The sequence below is a fragment of the Nelusetta ayraudi genome, unplaced genomic scaffold, assembly GCF_046127955.1.
Source record: "Nelusetta ayraudi isolate G7.1 ecotype Tasmania unplaced genomic scaffold, CSIRO-AGI_Nayr_v1 ptg000157l, whole genome shotgun sequence".
NCBI classification, from domain to species: domain Eukaryota; kingdom Metazoa; phylum Chordata; class Actinopteri; order Tetraodontiformes; family Monacanthidae; genus Nelusetta; species Nelusetta ayraudi.
The window spans coordinates 129,899-152,005 of NW_027466207.1; the positions used below are offsets into that span (position 1 = coordinate 129,899).

Consider the following 22,107-nt stretch of genomic DNA (forward strand, 5'->3'; position numbering starts at 1 on the left):
GATCAGGAGAGAGAAAACATCAACTTATAGAAGTTCTTTTTTTTCTTTATATTACATTATTCAAAGGCCCAGCATCTACTGCCATGTAACCAGGTGACTTCCTTATCTTTGTTTTTTCCCACCAGCAACTCCATATTCACGAGAAGACACTCCAGTGTCCCACTGGATCTCACACAAGCCACAATATAAGCATGAAATCATGGAAATGAAGCAGATGCCTCTTCTCTACAACAACTGTAGATATGTGGCCAAGAGGCCACACTCTTCACGTAACTGTAAATGCTTTTTAGGAATTTCATGGTTACTAGTGAATAACAACTATTTCTAGCGACGCTATTTGACTGCATGCATCTGTATTTTCTATTCCATTCCAAGCCAGCACATCACTGGAAATGTTACACAGAGGACCTTTTAAACAATATGACGTACGAGGCCTCGCTCCGATTCGGCTGCGACTGAAGGAGGGTTGCGTTCAGTGACATTTATTGAACCCCGGTGGTGGTGTTTCCGATCCGGTTCAGTTTAAAGTTGTACATTTCCAGACGATTACTAACATAATACCTCACGGACGGCGTCCCTGAAAGGAATCTCTGGCAGCGTCTGGTTTCAGCAGAACGCTGCAGCTGCAGAGAGAAATTCCTGCGAGCAGCCATTGTTGTGAGACATTGCAGGGTCTGTTGGACTCCACTCAGTAGGAGTGACAATACTCTCATTCAAAACCAAAGGCATTATGGGACATGTTTTTGTTGTGTGTGTTTTCTTTTCTTTGCCGAGGGCCTTTTTGCTCCCTTATGGTTCTAATATGTTGCAGTGTGGAGATGAAAGAGGAATTTGCCCTGAAATCTATTTGTGGTAGAAATCCAAGAAAGTCAAAGGTCAGCTTGCGACTGACCCTTGCAGAATTTTCAGAAACACACTTTCAAAGGCCACTGACAGGAAGTGGCTTTCGTCACACAGGAATCAACAACTGGAAACTTGACATGGGAGCCGGATCACAAAGACTTCAGCTCTGCAATCTTAACATCTGTCTTGACTGCAAGTGCAAGTAGAAACTACTCAGCGTTGCTCTAAAAACACACTGAAAATGGAGATTTAAAAAAAAAATGCTGCTGCGACAACAGTGCTAAACAGTGCTTTTGTTGAAGAACAGTGCGTTTCCGCTTTGTTCCCAACTGGTTCTGGCAAGACAACAACAGGGCAGCCACGCCCAGTAGCAGCCAGCCACGGGACGGTGACGCACCGTTAATGTGGCCCCTCGCATTTTGTGGGAAGCCTGAAACTAGCAGTTTGCTGCAACAGTGACTGTGATATACGCACACCAGATAAATCCAGAGCATGTTCCATCTGGCACAGCTGGTTAAAATGACTATGATCTGGGTACATCGAAACTGCAGAGCACTAACGGACAGGATTAAAACCAGTATGCGGTAAAAACAATCAAAAACCAACCAGCTTCAGCCTCCTGACTCTACCATTACAATTTGCTTGTCACCAAGTCTGTTGCTGTCGTACGTAGAGGCAGCGTGGCTAACAGCTTACGCATCAGACTGGCAGGTTGAATGCAGGTGACGTTCTCGTCTTTGTTTTCTCTCACCGGCAAATGAGCAACCAGCAGAGGCCACTGTGTTGTCATAACCCCTCATTTTCTACTGTCCCACCTGATCTCATATCTTCCATCCAGTCTGTTACTATTCTACGTAGAGGCGTAGTGCCTCTGAAACTGACACAGTGTTGATATTGCGATCAATATTTTCAAAACAGAGTTTCCAACAGAGCAGTGGAGCAGCACTGCAGCTGCGTTTCCATGGCCGCTAGAACTGCACAAAATCTAAATATCACAATAAAAAAAAAACTCAAATATGGCTCAAAGGTTTTGACGCGGTTTTTCAGACGTATCCATTTAGAGGTGTATCGCAAAAGTGTCATGGAAACATTTTCTTTGCATTTGCGTTATGTTTGGACGTAGGAGACAGAATATTTTTTTACAAGTAATCAAAGAGAAAAATGTAACAACCATTCTTGACAGAAAACTAACGTAAACAAACGCAATTGTACTTTGACGAAATATTAGAAATATCACTTTTATATCGCAAAAAACTGTAATGGAAACGCAGCTAGAGTCTTGATATCACTATCAATATTTCTGAGATTTTGAGAGTTCCCAAAAGAGCAGTGGAGCAGCGCCGTGTGGAACAGCGGCTCTGTTATCTTGCAGTAACAATGCTGAAAGTCTCCGTGTTTCACCATGACTGAGTGGTGGCGGTGGTGGGTGGGGGGTTCCACTGTCACTGCAAATCAACCAGCTGCATCGTGAACTTATGTGTTGTTTATATTATGAATCCCTGCCCCTTGCCCCCCCACCACTGCACCCCTCCCCCCCCCCCTGGCCAGCCTCAACCTTCCAACCTCACTTCCTTTAACAAATAGAAGGAAAGAAAAGTCCCTCAGCTCAGCCTCATGTGTCCCTGGCAGTGTTTGCTACACACACTTGGCTGCCGAGGGAAACTGCTGAGCCGTCATACCGGGACACCAGTGATGTGCTTCCTCTGACATTAGACAACAACATTTGAGTCATTATTTCAAAAGAAGTCTGGCAGGGAGTGAAATCCACCAGACACACGCTTCAGTCCGGCCCATCTGCAACACCTCACGTCCAGAGACAACATTCTCCAATGGTTGCTGATGCTTGAGACCACCTGCATGCAACTTCACACAAACTCCCTCCTCCAAGTGGCAAGGAAGCTGATCAGGTCAGCAAAATATCCACATGCAGATTATCCAAATCCAATTATTATTATTATTATTTTTTTTTTTTAAGGATGAGAATTTCCTTTCAAAGCCGCCAAGACGTTGCAACTCAGACGTGGTCTGGATTCAAACTTCAAAAGAAAAATAACACAGATACACATCCTTCCAATTATCCAATAAGACATGACAGTAAACAAGGTTAATGTGATATTAGTTTTACTTTTGTGAGCTCAACAGGAAGCCTGAGGTTAGTTCACCAAGGTCAGGCGTCTGGAGCTCTCACAACCAGGACAAAGGCAAGAGAACAGAAACACTGAGCCTGTCTCAAGTTCTAGCGAGAGGCACAAACACGTTAGTAGGAGCAACCCAGAACACCTTCATGCTCCTTCTTAAGAGGTTGAGGTAACTCCAGCTGCTGGAAAAGATCCACAAATATAGATATATATTTATAATAAATATATACGGTCAATCAGGCATAAAACGAGGGCGTTGTCAATTTCAAGAAATGCTGAATTATTTGATAACAATGAAACGGTGTTGATGCCTTTTTGCCACATTCACTCTGAGTTGACGGTGCCGACGCTGAAGCTGCTGCTGCCCCACTGGCAGCCGGGCCTCGGCTTCAGTCGCACGGTCATACAGCCTCAGGGGTTGTTGCCCCCGTTGTTTAATGACTGCAGATCAAGCTGGGGTCTGAAACAATTCTGAGTGAGCATTTTCACCCACTTACAGTTGCAAAGTTGCTTTACCCGTAAAAGGAGTTCTTAAAAGCACTTGTGTCACGTTGTGCTGTGTGGAAGGGAAAGCTGGAACCTCTTGCAGCTGGAAATAATTCAAACTATCTGTGTGGTCAGTGGTGAAGGAACTTTAGTAAAGTGGGTTGGACGACCAGAAGTTAAATATTTAACCTTTGAGACAACATTTTTCTTTTTTGTTATAGGTTTAATTAGTGTAGTCATTTCCAAAGCCACAATTTGACATCTGTGCTTCCAGATAATTTCAAATCCTGTAGAAAAGGCGTGAAAAACATCCTTTATTTCATACAAAGTAAAAGGAAAATAATCTTAGCAACAGGGACTTGTGGTCTGCAGGATTATTTTCGATAGAGATATTAAATCACCTATATCACCTAAAATGTTTTTTTTTTTTGGCTTAAATACCGATGCCCATCAGTGCAGCCAGTTCAGCTTGTACAGGCAGCTTTGCTATGTCACCAAGCTATGTTTCTTTTTCCAGGCAGATGTTACTTATCGGTGCAACATTATCAGCTTGGTCACTTCCTGTGTAAGCCCCCCCCATAGGCAGAGGTTATTCCGAGCGAAGCAGACGCGACGTTGACAGCGACAAGGCCAGCTCGCTTCTCTGGTCTGGTTGGCTTTGTTGGCCGACGGCCCCCTTCAGCAGCAGAGCCCACTGTGTTAGAAAGTGCACCCAAACAAACACATGTGATTGCAGGGTCTTCATGGGAATGCACTGTGGCCCAGTGCCAACCCTCTTCAATATACTTGAAGCGGCTCCGGGCTGCTGGGGGGCTAATGTTAGCACGACTTCCCCCCGTCAGCTGCTGGGCTCCAACAGGAAGGTGGTTAAGGTTTCCTGAAGCGAGCTCTCTGTCGCCAGCCACAAAAATCATCACACTGGAGATATGCTGCCGGTTACAGAGGGCCGCTGTAAATCACCCTGCCAAGTATGATTTACCTGTCTGTGCAAACAACGGCAGCTGCCGTCAGACAACTGGCAGAGATCATTTTTAAGTCACATACTTGTGGAACAAGGCCTCGGGGCCCGGTGACTGTGGTCATCCTGACAGCCCCAGCAACCAGCAAAGTTCGAGTGACCTGCGTTCTCTACCAAATTTTTAGGCAATGAATTCCTACAAAAGCATCCCAATGTCATCTCACAAACGACAAGACTATCCAACGATACCTCTCCAGGTTAACGCCTGGAACCAAGTGTTCACTGGTCCCTCTCAGACCAGCTCATAATCAGCTTGTGTCTGTCCCCTACCAAAGGTGAAATACCTAAAAATAAAATAGATATAATAAAGGGTTTGCAATCTATTTTTTTTTTTTTGGAGGGGGGGGGGGTTGGAATATGTCTATAATTTTTTAAACAAAGCATGGCAAGAACATGTAAGGCTGCCCAGCAGATGTGCAACTTTCCCCAGTTGGCCACTGAGCAGTTTTACCGAGGCGTCCAAGTGCCAAAGCTCAAAGAGGCCTTCAAACCAGAAGCATGAGGCTTTCATTATCTTCTTAGCGATTTTGTACAGGTTTCATAAAAACTGACTGACCATAACCCAGATGCAAATCAACTTGTTCAACCATCACGACAAGAACGCTACTCAATAACAAACAACAACAAAAAAAAGAGGTCTGTTTTGGGAACCCATTTGTGGGACTGCTGCAGCTTGGTATCTGCCATTTAGTAAGAGGATGAGGCAACTGTTCTCTGTGCTCGTATCCACTTGTCCATCTGCTCGTATGAGGCGAAACACAGACTCTGTGACAGCCACAGGCCCGACATTAGCCCTCTCATGAAGTCTATTTCAGCCTCCGCGGGCAAAACAGCTGCCCTACAGTCCGCACCGCACTGTTTTTAGACACTCCAAAAGGTTCAGCTCAAAGGGGGGAAAAATGCTCTTCCCTACATCTGTTGCCAATGAAGCAAAGGAATGCATTTCCCAGAACCCTCTAGATGTAGCTTCAAATGAGCACAGAAACGCACGTCAGGACGCCACAGCCAAAGAATGAAGTCACTCAAAGTCGGATTAAACATCAGAATGTCTCGCACAGAATAACGTGTGCATAACTGGAAAGTACAGCGGCTCAAAGTGACGTATCCAGAGAAACGTCGGAGCAGTTTTTGGACAGAAAAAACAAACAGACAGAGGATTGGGGTTGGTTCATTTTGGTTGAAGAAGCCTGGCAGAAGACATTCCACAGAGCAGACAAGCGATCGGAGAGACGGATCGGCAGCAGGTCGAGGGGGTCAACTCCAATGAGAGGACAAGTGCTATGAGCAACTGTGTGACAGGAGCTGAGCCAGGCTCCTCTCGCTCGCTCGCTCGCACAACACAAGGAGAGTATTGTAACAGGCCCTGGTCCTCTCATACCAGCACACAGAAAAAATAACACTCTGGCACATGCAGCTGCATGACTTTATGAGTGCAAAAAATAAAAATAAATAAATAAAAGCTCACGGCTATGATTCAAAATTAACTTTGATAAATCATTTTCTGGTGTCAAACTAGTGTTTCTTCTGGAACCAGTTCGCCGCCACGTGATTCACAATTTGCTTTGATGGTGTAAGAGGGTCAATGACATACTTCCTTAGATACTAGTCACTTAGCGTTAAAGATTGGGCATATAATAAGTGCCTATTCTGCATGGCTGGACTGTTCTTGCAGATTCAACACTTTTTTGGCAGTAGTGAAACTTTTCTTAACAGTAAAAAAAAAAAACATTATTGTGTAAGTAGGGACAACACAGATGATTCCTGTCAGTCGAGAGGTCGATCTAACGGATGACCCTGGCTGGATCGTCGCCATCTACTCTGTCCGGTCATCACAGACTAAGTAGCTGATGGCACCAACACGAAGAGCAAACAGGCCAGTCTCACAAGGGGCCACCAGATGAATACGCTTCATTTTGATTAAAGAATTTGCCACCCTCTCAAAAAAATTAATTGAAATCTGATGGAGCGGCTCAAGATGACAAGGAACTTCTACAGGAGGTCACTGTGTGATGACCACAATGCACAGCATCCAATCTGAGCGCTTTGGTCCAAGCTGGCATGCCCCTCCACATACAACATTAAGAAAACACAACCGGCACATATGCTGCTAGTGCACAAGAGTGTATTTAGTGCACTGAACTATTTGAGCCATGAAGAAAAGGCTCCCCTCTATGGCGATGCTGTTGCTGCATACCAGGACAAGGGTGAGAAGGTTTCCTTTCCTTTCAAACAGAAACAATACAAGAGCATAAACGTGACCATCGAACTGGAGCCAATAAATGAATAGTGTTCATGAAACGGAAGAAATAAAAAGATAACTCCCCTCGAGCAACCTTGCACGCTAATACAATGGACCATATTGACAGGCATTAATTACAGCATAGGAGTGCATTGATTGGTGATAGGAGCCAAACTTCCTTCATTTAAGATCCCAAACTGAACCTATTTTTCAGTCTTTTTTTTTTTACTCTCGTCTCACACATTTACCAATCGTAAAGAAACTGATCTGCAGAAAACAGTATATGGCATATTTGTTTACAAAGCACGATCTTCCACACAAGGGCGTTGTCACTAACCTGGGAAAGGTATCCGTGCTCTTTGCGACATCAAAAAGTACCCATTTATAAAACCAGTGTTTTGAAAAATGGAGCAAGCCACAGAGGCAACGACCGGACTTTTCTCCTTGCGGGAGGGAAGTCACTGCCACACTGAAGACTCACTGTATCTGTTAGAGGACACTGATAAAGTTGATTACTGCATAAAACAGCTTCTTTAGCCCACTGGCAGATTTTGCTGCGTAACATTTCAGATCACTCTGTGCAACTATTCATTGCATAGTTGCAGTGCGGAGCCGGCTCCTTAACCCTTTTCTGGAAAAGCCAAAGGCAAAGTATTTCCCACAGGGACTGAGCCTGAGCTGTGTCGGGTTTCAACTTTTTGCAGAAGCCTTGATTCTCACTGCATTTGATCGTCTCCTGCTCTCAAACATTCTCACCAGGAACGACTGACTGAGAGGCAAATAGCTGACCGCAAGCTGGAGCTACAGTGGTTTCCCAGGAAACAGGAGCAAGAGTTCCCATGCTACCAGGCCCATCGTCACATGTAAACCCAAGCCGCTTCCCTCGTGGAATAAAATGAGCATCACAATCAGCTCTATTTAAAAGGAAAAAATGGACGGGAGGTTGAGTTTAGACCATCTTAGCGGGGCTAACCAGGGTGCGGGTGACGCAGAGGCAAAGCAGAGGAGCTGAGGAAACGTCCTCCTGCTGCCCGACACACAGCAGTGCAAACAGCACTGTTAGTTTTGTGCATCCAAATGAAAGTCCTGTCACACAAAGCAAACTTAAAAAATGAAACGAGCCTGTAGGACTGTAAAACTTGTTGCCCTTATCCCAGCGGAACCACTTCCAAACTACATTCCAACTCAAATCTTCTAGACCGCAAGCATACATACCATCTTAGTCATTCATTTTGCATATCTTGTGGAAGTTTTTCAACAACTGAGAACTTAAATAGCAAATACCCATTGGTATTATTATTGCAAATGAAAAATAAAATAAAAATCCTCCATCATTGGTTTAAAGCAACTGGCGAGAAAGGCAAATTCTGGGTTTTAACAGCGCAGCGGCTCTGGTGAACTCACCCTCGTCGAAGTAATGTAAAACAATGTGACTAGAGAAACACTGGGAGGCTCTTTGTTGAAGCAAATATCATTCAGGTCTGTGGAAACAGTCTCACTAAAGCATAGGCCAAGCCCGTATTCCACCGCAGGCAGGCACAGCAAACAGTCATCTTGTGACTGAATGTTGACTTCCTCACACAAGCATCCGGATTCGTGTGAGACCGAGTTGAAAAAGGAAAAAAAAGAAAGTGTCCCTGCCTATCAAAATGGCATGATAACAGTGACAAAACATAAACTACTAAAGATAATAAATGATTTGAGCCTTGATAATACTGGCCCAGCAACCACAACGACAAATGAGGTGCACAGATGGAAAGAGGGGTAAAAAAAAAAAAAAAACACATTGTAAGAGTGAGTTTACACAGAGGGAGGAATTTTGCAGAGCAAAGCGAGCATTTCCATAGTGACAAAGCTGTGGCAGATGTTCACGTGCAAGCTGAGGGCTGCATTGATTAAAAAAAAAAGAAGAAAAAAAAGTTGTACATAGGAAAACCAAGAGTTGGCAAATTACATCAGCATTCCAAGTAATAATAATAATAATTAATAATAATAAATTTAATTTATAATGCACTTCACATTTAAGCAATCTCAAAGTGCTACAGAGACAAAGGCAATAAAGAGCCCCAAACTATGTTCAAGAAGACGGCTGACTATTTAAAAATCGAGGAAAACATTCAGCCGAAAAAAATAATCAATCTAATCTATAAAATCTGAATAGCACGGGAATTTCATTTTTGTTCTTTTAAAACCATTGCAGTTCTATAATATAATTTGAACTATATTATAGTTAAAACTATATACAAACAATAAAAGGGTTAAAGGCTACAAAGCATGATCAAGTGTCACAGTTCAATTTGCCACCTACAAGTCAAGTTAACAACACAGCCAGAGCAGTGAAAAGCAATCTACCACACTAGCACACCACTGGAACCTTCATGGTGTCGACAACACAATGACTTTGGGGACGTCCTGCTCATGATTCAAACAGGTTGTATATGTGCATGTTCTCAATTGTTACTAATGTTGCACAGCAGTCCTCAAGGTGTCTCTAGCAGCAGTCTGGAAACGGACCAAAAACAAGTAGAGTGAGTTACTGATGTCACAAAGGGCACTCATACCTCTCCATGGTTAGTGACAACGTCCCCAAGACCTCCTCACAGACCTCTATTTTGATCCCCATCCAAACACAAGCCAGGTCTGATAAAGTGGTAGTGCTTAGGACCCAGTGATCTACAGGAGGCTGTAAACAGGGGGCTAACCAGGCTGTTCCTGCCTATCTGTAGAGCTCACTTCCGATTGGTTGCTAAGGAGAACTTATTTTTTTTTAATTTTCGGCTCGGAGTAGGGGATTTTTCCACAGGTACTCGTCATCATACGCAGACCAACTCTGAGCAATCTACTGTTTTTGATATGATCGACCCTTCATTCGACAACTCAACAGGAAAACCACAACACAAATACATGCCAATAAAAACATGGACCTGGTTAGACTGAGAATAGCTTCACGCTGCCAGACAAGAGACCAGGCTACAACACTCATTTAATGATGCATTTCAACGCAGACACCAAAAATAAGGTCCACAAAACACATGAGACACTGCAACAGAGGAGAGGATCGGAGCCATCATAGGCTTTGTGTGCGTGAACCAAGCACTTATAATTGCAGTTTGCCGGACGTTCCTTTTACTGAGCAGAACCAGAACTGTGGCTGGACTGAACGGCTGCTCACGTAAAAAAAAAAAAAAAAAATCCGTTCAGCCGTTCGTTTGTTTCCCATCACAACTCCAGCGACACCAGCGGCTGTTTGCTCCCTCTCCTGTTTGCCCGAGGATTACTTGAAACAGCCAACACTACTTAGCGGGGAGGTGTAACACAACACCCGCCAGCGCAGTTCGCCGGTTTCATCGAAACTCTTGCTGGCGATGACAAGCCTCAAGTCTCGGCAACATGATGTCGCAGACGGTGTTGAGTTCGGCCTTTGACGCCCTGAACGCAGCTTCGCTGGCGAGCTTTTCCTGGTACAATGCAGCGACTCACTCACTGGCGACTGACACGGAAACGCCTCGACAGGACGGCAGCCACCCGGCCGGCGTCGCCTCCCTCCTAGTTCCGCTGCATTCCCGACTTTGACACCCGGCGGCCGCTGAGGCGAACGATGGGTTGTCGGGCTAACTAGCTAATGCACTTTTCTCTCTAAAAAGGGGGGGGAAAGCAACGTTGCAAGCGTACATGCAGCAAGGACGTGAATTACGCTGCAAATCACGCATTAGCCGCTGGGTCACCTCCTCTCCCTGAGCGCTGGGCGACTTACCAAAAAAAAAAAAAAAAAAAAAAAAAATTCAGCGTCGAGCCACTGGAAGCCAGGACGCCCCAGTTCCGTTATCGGACAGGCGTTAAACCGAGTGGAAACCCGGATTGAATCTATTACCTGCCTATGGTCTTCGATACGGATTTTTACCAGGTTTTTAATGTGCTTATCGTCCCGCAGTTGCGATCCACAGGCAGTGAAAACAGAAAGACAATACCGCCAACCACCTCTCATCGCTACTAGCTTCGACGGTTGTCGGCGGTAAATCAGCAAACGTGGGAGAATTTTCTATTAGGGATGACAGCGTAACGGCGTGGGTTAGCATGAACATGTGACGTGGGTTTAAATCCCCCAACAGTGGGACGATGTGTCCAGCTGGTCGCGCAGGCTAAGTTGTCTGGCAATAGGGTACGCACGTCCGATAATGGAAGCACAGTGGATTCATCGTTTCCAGGCGAGCTAGCTCGGGAGCTAAACTGGCTACCGTTAGCTCCCTCGGCTAACCTCTCTGCGACACGGTTGTAGGGAGCTGGCGGACTGGACAAGCAAGAATAAGCGGCCCAGAGGTCCCCCCGCTGTGGTTCAACGACTGGCAATATCGCCGTGATGCATATAACGCAAACATCTTCAGTAAAACACCCGAAAAATTATATTAAACGTGAAAAAAATCAGCACATCGCTCACCAGCCCTGGGCATCCACCCTCTTGACAGCGAATCCCCAGTCTGTGTGACCGCTGTGAAGACTGCGTCAATGAAATGCGAACACATCCGGTGAAGCCTTCAGAATAAAATCGCGACGCGGAATTGCTTGCGTAACTGTTTTTTTTTCTCACCTCAAAGTAATAAAAACTACGGAGCCACACTGGTGACATGGATCTCAAAACTTTTTCCAACACTGTACACACTGTATGATTGTATCGCTGGTTTATAGTTTAATCATCCTGACTGGTTTGATTGTTCTGGTGGTTCTGGTGCATAAAATGGCTTTCAGCGATGTAGTCCAGACTAGTCCTTAGTTCCTTAGAATGCTTAGTTGATTGGATGTTCCAGGGTTGATTCCTCTGTGCTCACCTGAATTTTGTTTACGATTTTTCTTTTCTTTGAAATTTCTGTTCTCTGAAATGTTAATGTTTAGTGCCCCACCCCAAATAATGTGACTCAGGCACTTATGGCTTCGAGAAACGTTCTAATTGGATTAAAATATAAACAGGATTAACCATCATGGAATCTAAATACAACAACAGCAGGCAAACAATCTTTTCAATTGATTGGGGTGGATCGACGATAGAAAATTCTATTCGTGTTTCAAACTTTGAATTAGTTTTGTTTTTGTTTTTTGTTTGTTTGTTTGTTTGTTTATTATTATTATTATTATTATTATTATTATTATTATTATTATTATTATTATTATTATTATAAAGAGCAGTTCCAGGATTGAGGGCTGAACGAACGTGTTAGCGAGTCATAGACTTGGCTTTTATTGCCCTCTAACGGTCAGTGAGGGTATTACGTGCTGTATTGGAGACTTATAAAAAAGTCGCAGGGGGGCGTACAGGTCCACAAATAGTTGTTGAACCACTGGTTGCATAATAAGCCACAGAACGTCGTGATTAACTTATAATTATAATTGTAATATCCTCTTTACGACCAAAATTATTTTATATATATTATTTTTTTTTAAAACTTATCCCAAACTGTCCATATACATTTCTTTCTTCATGACTCTTTCTAATGAAAAACACATTTAGAGTGAGTGCAATAATACCATTACTGCACGATGACCTGCAGGGCACAGTGGTGCTGTGCAGTAACACCGTCGCTCACTCATTCTGTCCGGGTGTGTGTGTGTCATGAATATTGTGTTGCTCTTGTAGGAGGGGCAAGAGCCCAGATGCCCTTCAAATGCAGGTTGACGGGTCTGCCCGGTCCCACTCAGTCAGGGTAGCTGATCACAGCGGAGCACAGCGGAACCCTCACCTCCTCTGGACACCATGGGACTCACACACGACCCCAACTTCCAACGGCTGCAGGACTGGTACACAGCCCACGCCCTGAATATCAACATCAGACACATGTTTGAAGCTGACAAAGAGAGATTCAACAAGCTCAGGTATGACTCTGTTAAAATCAGCCAAAAATACTGAATGCAACCTGTATGAGCTGTATGAAAGAATCATTGTGTGATAATGCTGCCAGACAGTCTTCTCAAATAACTCCCCTGTTATTGCATCGAGCAAACTGCACTCAGGAAACGCTGAGTTACAAACGAGCTCTCTATGAAACCGTCCTCCTAACTCGTGTGCTCGTCTGTTCTCACAGTCTGACGTTGAAAACAGAAAGTGGAGACATTCTCCTCGACTACTCCAAGAACCTTGTCACCGATGAGGTCATGAAGATGCTGGTTGATCTGGTAAGCTCAAGTCTTTATAATAATCACTGTCAGAGACACTCAACACCGGTCACCTGCCTGTAAAATAAAGGAATTGATCTATTCACACATCCGGTCATGCACCTTGATTTGAATTTTAAAATGGTGCGAGTCAAGCCCTGAACTTACTGTCTTCGTCAGGCAAAGTCCAGAGGTGTTGAAGCAGCCAGAGAGAAGATGTTCGCCGGAGAGAAGATCAACTTCACCGAGGTGCTCACTGCTGCCTAGACGATGGCTTTGACCTGATCTGCGCTCGCATTTACCTCTTGACAACCTTTTGCCTGGCAAACTGACTCTGCTGCTATTAAACCGAGCAGCGCGACGACCGTCGACCTCGACTTCGACTCGTCGGCTGCAGCGAATGAAACGAGCAGGAGGATGCTTTCAAACCATTCTATCAATATATACCGTTATGAGGAATCAGTGCTGAGTGTGTGTGTCTTGTCTCAGGGCCGCTCTGTGCTCCACGTGGCTCTGAGGAACCGCTCCAACACTCCCGTCCTGGTCGACGGCAAGGACGTGATGCCAGACGTCAACAAGGTCCTGGAGAAGATGAAGGCTTTCTGTCACGTAAGTGCCGCCTGCACGCAGGAAGATCCCCGATCGCACCCTGAGGAATCGACCGCGCTCACAGCGTTGTTGCAAACGTCCCGTGCAGAAGGTGCGCAGCGGCGAGTGGAAGGGCTACACGGGGAAGGCCATCACGGATGTGGTCAACGTGGGCATCGGAGGGTCTGACCTGGTGAGCGCTCCTCGTGGGCAGGCTGTGTGCTCTCGAATGCCACTGCGCTTTGCAGTCTTAACGTCACGTTGCTTTTGCAGGGGCCCCTGATGGTGACTGAGGCCCTGAAGCCGTACTCAAAGGGTGGCCCTCGCGTCTGGTTCGTGTCAAACATCGACGGAACGCACATCGCCAAGACGCTGGCACAGCTGAACGCAGAGACAACCCTGTTCATCATCGCATCCAAGGTCTCCCTGCACTCCCACATAACTGTGGGATCATTATTAATTGACAAATGTATTGATCAGTGTCTGATAGGGGCACCAATCAGGTTGTTTAAACAAACAAATCAATCAATCAACAATTAAACCCACCCTGTTAACTCAACATTGTCTGGTTAATGGTAATTAACCTTATTGGTAACCCAACCTTGTTAATCTAGTAAAGAATCTCGTGATTGGGCAAATCATTAGTCTGTCACAGTGGACCAATCAGAGTTTCAGCTTTTTGTATTTCTTCTTCAAGGGAAGTCGTCTTCCTGCGTCTGTCACAGCTAATTGATAACTGCTCGACTGGTTGGAAACTAAGACCAATTGAAAATGAAGGAGCTCTCTGGTGGGAAGTTAGAGAGATTTCTCTGCAGGATAACAAAATGGCAATTTTACCAATCCAGCTGCAACACTTCCAAAGAGCATCTGAGCACTTTCCAGGTGGCTGAGCTCACCAGACAGCAGTTGACATTCATGGCTGATTGTCTTTATGTCACTCTGGCATCATGTAAACAAGGGCGACAGTTATGTAAATAACACAAGTTATTTTGTAAAGAAACTCCCCAGGATGGTGGTTGGCAACTTTACAATTTTGAGATGAGTGAATGTAACTTTTGTCTTGGATACATTTAAGGTTAATGCCGCCTAATTCTGTCATTGAAAGACTTTCACCACCCAAGAGACCATCACCAATGCTGAGTCTGCCAAAGCCTGGTTCCTGGAACACGCCAAAAACGTGAGTTTGCAGCTCCACCCCACAGCAGCGGCTTGTTGATGTGTCCCATTTGAAAGTCATCGACGGCGTTTCCTTCATCTTTTCACAGAGCGCTGCTGTTGCAAAGCACTTTGTGGCCCTTTCCACAAACGGAGTAAGTCCCATTTTGCATTCACAGGCCAAACTTTCCATCACCAGACCGCCTGAAGCTCAACCTCCCCTCTCTCCTCCCTCTTCTCTCCCCTCAGCCCAAAGTGAAGGACTTTGGCATCGACACGGAAAACATGTTTGAGTTCTGGGATGTGAGTGCTCCTTCATGGCTGCGTGCGGCACGCCTCGTCTCCATCCACACTGCAGCGTGGGGGCTTGAGGCAGCAGCTATAAATAAGATAGACTTTTGACCTGTGAAGTAGGTGGGACAGACACTCTGGTCAGCAGCTGCTGGGTAATCAGAAGCCTCTCTGCTCAGACCCGGTTATTATTGGTCGCGACCTTCTCCCTTGCTGAGGTGACTGCAAAGGCTGAGTTGCAACAAAAGGTCAGGAAGTTGCATCTGGTCACCTTGTTGGCATTTGCAGGGACATAAAGCCATAAGATACCCTTTAGGTCACAAGGAAAAATGAGAGAAAATGTGCCATACTGAACATGGACGTAGTAAACAGTTTTCCAATTGTGAGACAGTGGAAGAAGTTTTTATATATGTACATATAAAGGTAAAATAAGATGGTAGAAACAGCATGTCTGCCCCAAATACAGATGAGATGCAACAGGCACATAATGGATCCTAATAATTCTAATTCTAATTCTAACAATCTCTTTTTAGTGGGTCGGTGGACGCTTCTCCCTGTGGTCTGCCATTGGAATGGCCATTGCTCTGCATATTGGTATGTTCAGTGAAAGTTGTTGTTTTGCTTTGTTTTAAGTTTACAACTGCGGCCCCTTCAAGTGTTATTAGGAAAACATTTAGCGTAACTCTAATCTAATATGCTCAAAATGAGTAAAAATGCTGAAATTCAGTAAAACTCGGAATGCTAATGGTAGCTAGTGAGTGTTACCTAACATTGCGGCAGATGCAAAAGTCTCTGTAGATGATGAATTTTCGCTCAATTTGAAAGGGCATTTTCGAAAAAGTTCAAGAAACCACTGAAAAGTTGACCTCAAATCTAAAACAACAGTTTCAAAGGCGCCTGAATGACGACTAGTGTGATGCAAAATGATATAGTAAATCCTAAGTTTGACATCGGTAATGTATTACTGTATGTGTGACGTATGAATGGATGAGAGCAGGCAGCAACAGGCAGGTCATTTTCTGTTATGTGTCCTCTCAGGTTTCGACAACTTTGAAAAGCTTCTTTCAGGAGCTCATTGGATGGTAGGTTCCTCTCCACCTTGACTGCTCACTCAACTAGGGCTTCGCCAAAGCAAAACTCCTGCAGACAAAGCAGAGGAAACATGAATGTACATCAGTGTGCCACTGTCTGCCGCAGGACAACCACTTCCGCACGGCTCCGCTGGACAAGAACGCTCCCGTCCTGCTGGCTCTGCTGGGCATCTGGTACATCAACTTCTTCCACGCTGAGAACCACGCCATGCTGCCCTACGACCAGTACATGCACCGCTTCACCGCCTACTTCCAGCAGGTCAGGGAGAAAGAAGGAAAAGAAAGAACGAAAGTGATAAAGTGACACAATGGGTAGAATAGTTTGACATAATTACAGGGTGCATACAAAGATTTGAAAGGTGAACGGATAAGCACTTTGTCATATTCAAAGCAGGCCAATCACATTCCTTCACTCTCAGGGGAACCAGCTGTTAACAGCCAAACAGTTTCTATTGGGGGCTTGACCCCTCCCCCACAGCTTCAAGAAGAAGAAGAAGAAGAAGAAGAAGAAGAAGAAGACCTTTATTGATCCCACGATGGGGAAATTTGAATAATTACAGCAACAACTAAAAAAGGCCACAGTGCAAAAGGTCAAGAATGAAATTAACTGACGATATAGACAAAAATAAAATACATGCAAGTATATACAGAAAAATAAGAAGCGAGATAAAAAGCAAGATATCTTGCTTTTTATCCCGCTTCTTATTTTCCTTACTTTTCAACCTCCACAGAGGACACTGATTGGTCTGGTCTTATTGCGATCGACTGAAAAGCAATTCTGATCAGTGCTTTTCATGATGGATCTGCAAGATCTTTACAAAACAGCTAAATGCAACATCAGGTCTGGAGATGTGCGGTTGTCAACGTGTGTTATTCTGAAATATTTGAGTGAAAAACATTTTTTGGGGGGGTAAATTCCAAGGCACTTTATCAAAAACATGCATCAAACAAATAGTTGCAGCACTCAACCTTAATTTATCACCTTTGACTGAGTGCTGTTTTGTTCAAACTAGGGAGACATGGAGTCCAATGGAAAGTACATCACCAATCATGGAGCACGCGTGGACTACCACACCGGACCAATCGTGTGGGGAGAGCCTGGAACCAACGGCCAGCATGCTTTCTATCAGCTCATCCACCAAGGTAACGCACTCAAGCGCTCGTTTGCTGTCAGCAGCGTGAGGAAGGTCAACTCTCAGTCCGTGTCGTGAAAATAACCCAAATATTTCCCACTCAGGAACACGCATGGTGCCATGTGACTTCCTGATCCCAGCTCAGTCACAGCATCCCATCAGAGAAAACCTGCACCACAAGGTATGGCCGTCATACAGCAACAGTGCACTTGATATTTAATATTTGCAAGAGCCTGCAAAGTAAATGTAGTGAAACAACTTACTGAGGCTGGTTTCTTTCATTCTGCAATTCAACGCTGACAGACGAGGTTGGTCCACGTGCTATCTTGCTCACTACAAAACAAGCGTTCTTTCTTGTTTGTGTGTGTGGCTGATGTGGCTGCAGATCTTGGTGGCCAACTTCCTGGCCCAGACAGAGGCTCTGATGAAGGGCAAGACCACGGAGGAGGCCAGGAAGGAGCTGGAGGCCAGCGGGCTGAGTGGAGAAGCTCTGGAGAAGATCCTCCCACACAAAGTAGGTGACGACTGAACTGATGCTCCAATCAAATTCACTCATGAGTTTTTTGATTTTTGCTTGTTTGTTTGTTGTCAAAAAATAAAAAAAATAAGAATTCAGACTTGAAGTCACAGCAGTCGAGCTAAGTCATGATATTTCTCATGCATCTGAATGGTAGAGTAGAAGGGTCTTTAAATAAGTGTTGTAGACAGTGTCTCCCAGTGGCCGTTATTAAAACTACAGTTAAAAACTGTCTGTTTCTTTGTGACTCTCTCTCTCTCTCTCTCTCTCTCTCTCTCTCTCTCATTTTCTTCTCACCCCCCCCCTCCCAGGTATTCCAAGGAAACAGACCCACCAGCTCCATCATCTTCAAGAAACTGAACCCGTACACTCTTGGAGCACTTATTGGTGAGACTGTGGCTGCTATTGGACAGCATGAGGCTTAAGTCCATCCATGAGTCAAAGTCCACATCAGTCACAATTCCAGAAATAGTTTAATGTAACTGAAATAGTCGGACGAAATAATCTCTCAAAATAGCAAAAAACTATCAGATGCGAACAAGATTACAGACATGTTTCCATCACACGCACATCCTACCGCTATTATTATATGAACACAATCATTTCTCAATGTGTGTCTGACATTGACCTTGTGTCGTACCGATAACACTCCTTTATCTCTAAAACAACTGGGGCCCCTCGCTTGTTTTAGCTTAGCACTGCAATCTCTTCATCTGTGCGTTGCAAGTAACACAAGAAAAACTGACAAGCCCACAAACTGTAGCTGAGAAAATAATCTCTCTATCTTTATGAAGCATTTTTCAGATAGTAGTAGGGTGCGATGGGGGGGGGGGCTAAGCAGTCAACATGCAACAACCTACTTTTTCAAACTAATTCTCTTGCCAAATGCAAACTCTCATCTGATCATGGTTATGAGTTTAAATTGAAATTTATTTTTAATTTATTTTAAATTTTGAGTTCACACCACCAGGCTCACTGTCCTTTTCTTCTTTGAACGTCTATTAGAGTTTTAATATCTTAACAATCTTTATTTTTTGCAGCAATGTATGAACACAAGATCTTCATCCAGGGTGTGATGTGGGAGATCAACAGCTTTGACCAGTGGGGGTGAGATTTTCTATGCTATTCATACTGTCCATAACAGTAGTAGATGTGAACCACAGCTGCATGTAGTTGATGTCATTTATTTATTTGCCCAGAGTAAACAGCACCGGGCAAGTTCTGAATGTCTCATATTGTGTAAAACTCACTTTAGAGATGTTTTCAATCAATCAATCAATCAATCAATCAATCAATCAATCAAGCCATCCATCCATCTGGAGCAGGTCATTGCTGATAAGTGGATCTCTAGTCTATTGTTGAACTCTATAAGAACCAGGAAGTCCCATCCAACAACTCGTTTGAGACAGGAGAAAGTCTGTCAATCAGTTTCGTCTTGACGTTACCGTTGTATTGAGCGTTGTCCACGCTGAACCACTTCTGTCTCCTCTGCCTGCCTCCACTGTTGCATCACCAGAGTGGAGCTGGGCAAACAGCTGGCCAAGAAGATCGAGTCGGAGCTCAAGGATGCCGCAGAGGTCCACTCCCACGACTCCTCCACCAACGGACTCATCAACTTCCTCAAGAAGAACTTTGCCTGAGTCAAACCCGCCTCCTTCAAACAACTTTTGCTTTTCTCTCCGTCATCATTATCCATCATTTCAGCCGTGGAATCAAGCTCACTCCCACGCTGTCGAGCAAAGGCCCTGTAAATGTTTGTTGTGTCCTCATTATGAGTGTCGTGACTGCCTGCAACAAACTCCACTTTCTCCTTGTGTAACGCAATGAAGGGGGGGAAAAAAAGCCTCTTTGTATACTCGAAACATGGGCGGACCACTTCCACTTTCCGAGAAGGGAATATGTTTAATATTGGTTTTGAAGGTCAATCAAATTATGTCTTCTTCAAATAAAACACATCAATCGTCGCAGATGTTTGCTGTTCAGCTCTTTTCCATTCCCCAGGACATCAGTCTGAGTCTCTAGGTGGCAGCAGTGAGCCAAATTCTTTCAGCGGGAGCAAATCAGCAGACAAGGGCTCAGTGGAACAAAGGGTGAAAGGTCAGAGCATCTGCTCCGTTCCTCCCCACAGATCACCAGACTGGGCAGCATCGTCCATTTTTAGATAAAAACCAACAACTGGGATGAAAAAAACAAAACAACAAGAAGGTCTTTGAGTCCTTCAGTCCTCAGCCGCACTGGTTGCTCTCATATTCTCACCATTTTCACATCTTTTCTTTCAAATTCAGTGCAGCAACCACTTGAGGACTTATCCCAAAAATGAGCGAAGACCTCCTGAAGACGGCGTGTGTCGCCCTGTGTTTAACTAGCAATAACTTCAACCTCCTGCTGAGACTGATGCTACTGTGGCAGCTGCTAGAAGCCCTTTGTGACATCACAAAAAGGCCCGGGTTTCCAGAGCTGTGAACGTTTGCACACTTTCTCTGAAAAGTGAAGCAAGCAAAAGACGCAGAAGGAGGATGGACCTTTATGAATTTTTATTCGCTGGCAGCTCATCAACAAGCTGCAGTCGCAGATTGTTGGTAGAAAACAATGCTGAGTGATCATTGATTTTGCAGTACTGAGCATTGAATGTGAGGCAGCCCCAGTGTTTAAATGAAGTAAGTGACCAGGCTCGTTCAAGCGTGCGTGTAGATGTTTCCTACAGCCACGCGCAATATGTCATAACAATAATTATAATATTGACAGAGGCTGCAGTGTCTCACTGAGCACGGGGCGATTAGTATTAGCTGCAACAAAACACAAAGAAGACAAACAAAAAACATTGCACCCAATATTCTCCTTTCTCATCGCTGCATACAATTGCCGAGTGTACATGAGGACAAACAGAAAGTTAAAAAAAAATAAAAAAAACTCAATCCCAGACCCCCAGACACTGCTGTGCTTTCAGTGCTGTTGCCAGGCAACACTACATTACCTCAAATCTAACTTGCCCTTTCTTCATCTGAAACATGATGAGGAACAAAGTGACTTTGACGGGCAACAGGAAGTCTTTCTCATGGTAAAAAACAAACCAAACTAATAAACCCCCCCACGAGTGTGCTGCTCCTCACACGCACGCTCTGGACCAGAGGAACACGTCTGGGTTTTTCTATATGTGACTGTCAGCTGAGTCACGAGTCGCTCACTCGCTGGTCCTGAAGCTTCTCTCTCTCTCTCTCTCTCTCTCTCTCTCTCTCTCTCTCTCTCCCTCTCTCTCTCTCTCTCTCTCTCTTTCTCTCTCCCTCACTCTCTCTCGCTCTCTCTCTCTCCCTCTCTCTTTCTCATTCTCTCTTACTTTCTCTCTCCCTCTCTCTCTCTCTCTCTCTCTCTTCCTCTCTCTCTCCCTCTCTCTCTCTCTCTGTCTCTCTCTCGCCGGCGCCAACTGACGCGGCTTGCTTCAGACGACTCCGGGCGCAGAAAAGTAAAAATTGCTTTGAAATAAAGTGGAGACCAGTCAGCAGGGGAGGAGAAGGAAGGAGCAGGAGGAGCAGGAGGAGCGGCATCAAATAGCAGATTGGAGGAGATGAAAACAGCCCCGCGTGCGTTCCAGAGATGTTTGTCGAACAATGGCCGCTACATTCCCTCACATTCCACCTCCTGCTTTATTGGACGGGCCTGTCACTCTCTCCCTCTCTCTCTTTTCTCCTCCCTTCCCTCGCTCGGCTTGTTAAGAAGCTGCCCCTCCTGCCTCCATTAGGGTCACAACCTGCCCCTCCCCTCTCCCCACACGTCGGACTGTGCGAGTCCCAAGTTCACGGCGCTGTCGCACAAAAGGTTGCAGCAGGGTGTGGGATTCTTCAGCACGGACCAACCGAAGGCGCAGAGAGGAAAAAACAACAAAAAAACAACAAAAACATGTCCTGCAGCTGTGGCTGCAACTGCGACTGCGACTGCAACTGCGACTGCAACTGCAACTGTGACTGCAGCTGCAGCAGGCTGTCCTGGCTGTCCTGGCTCTCCACGCATTTCTATCATTTGCATTCATCAAGGGCCACAGCGCTGGGAGCCGTTCTGGGGGTCAGCATCCCTGCATGTAAACAAGCTTGGAAACTGGGCCTGGGAGGGGGAACGAAAGAGAGAGAGAGAGAGAGAGGGAGAGAGAGAGAGAGAGAGAGAGAGAGAGAGAGAGAGAGAGGCCTGCGAGGTCTCCAGCCACTGTTTGCTCCCCCTTCGCCCTTGAACTTCATTGGAATGCTTTTAATGTGCCTGGATTCAAGAAGCTCAGGCAGCCAGATTCTCCTGGGCTAAACATTAACGCACAACTTTGCTCTGGCGGACAATGCACCGACTCGCGTCACATTTTGCCACCAAATGTGGTGGCGATATGTGACCACCACACACACCCACCCCCGCAGCGGACGCACGGCTGCCTGCCACTGGCGTCGTTTCTCTGGCTCAAAAGAAGGAAAAAGAGTCGTCGTGGAGTCG

At 45.2% G+C, this 22,107-nt stretch overlaps 2 protein-coding genes across 2 annotated transcripts in view; one reads left to right on the forward strand and one right to left on the reverse strand.

Annotated features, from left to right (window-relative positions):
• The window catches only part of garre1 (granule associated Rac and RHOG effector 1), a 33,717-nt gene extending 22,444 nt beyond the window's left edge, over positions 1–11,273 (reverse strand). The window contains exon 1 of the mRNA XM_076013779.1: positions 11,160–11,273. The gene's annotated coding sequence lies outside the window, so the exon portion shown is untranslated. The remainder of the gene's footprint in view (positions 1–11,159) is intronic.
• A 1,128-nt stretch (positions 11,274–12,401) lies between these two features.
• gpib (glucose-6-phosphate isomerase b) lies at positions 12,402–19,471 on the forward strand. Its single transcript, XM_076013791.1, has 18 exons — positions 12,402–12,586; positions 12,796–12,886; positions 13,046–13,114; positions 13,355–13,474; positions 13,563–13,646; positions 13,727–13,873; positions 14,559–14,630; positions 14,719–14,763; positions 14,858–14,911; positions 15,433–15,493; positions 15,938–15,981; positions 16,097–16,249; positions 17,004–17,133; positions 17,228–17,304; positions 17,509–17,637; positions 17,952–18,027; positions 18,681–18,747; positions 19,157–19,471. Exons 1-18 carry the CDS (start codon positions 12,468–12,470, stop codon positions 19,278–19,280), a joined length of 1,662 nt encoding a protein of 553 aa, XP_075869906.1. The 5' UTR covers positions 12,402–12,467; the 3' UTR covers positions 19,281–19,471.
• The last annotated feature ends 2,636 nt before the right edge of the window (positions 19,472–22,107 follow it).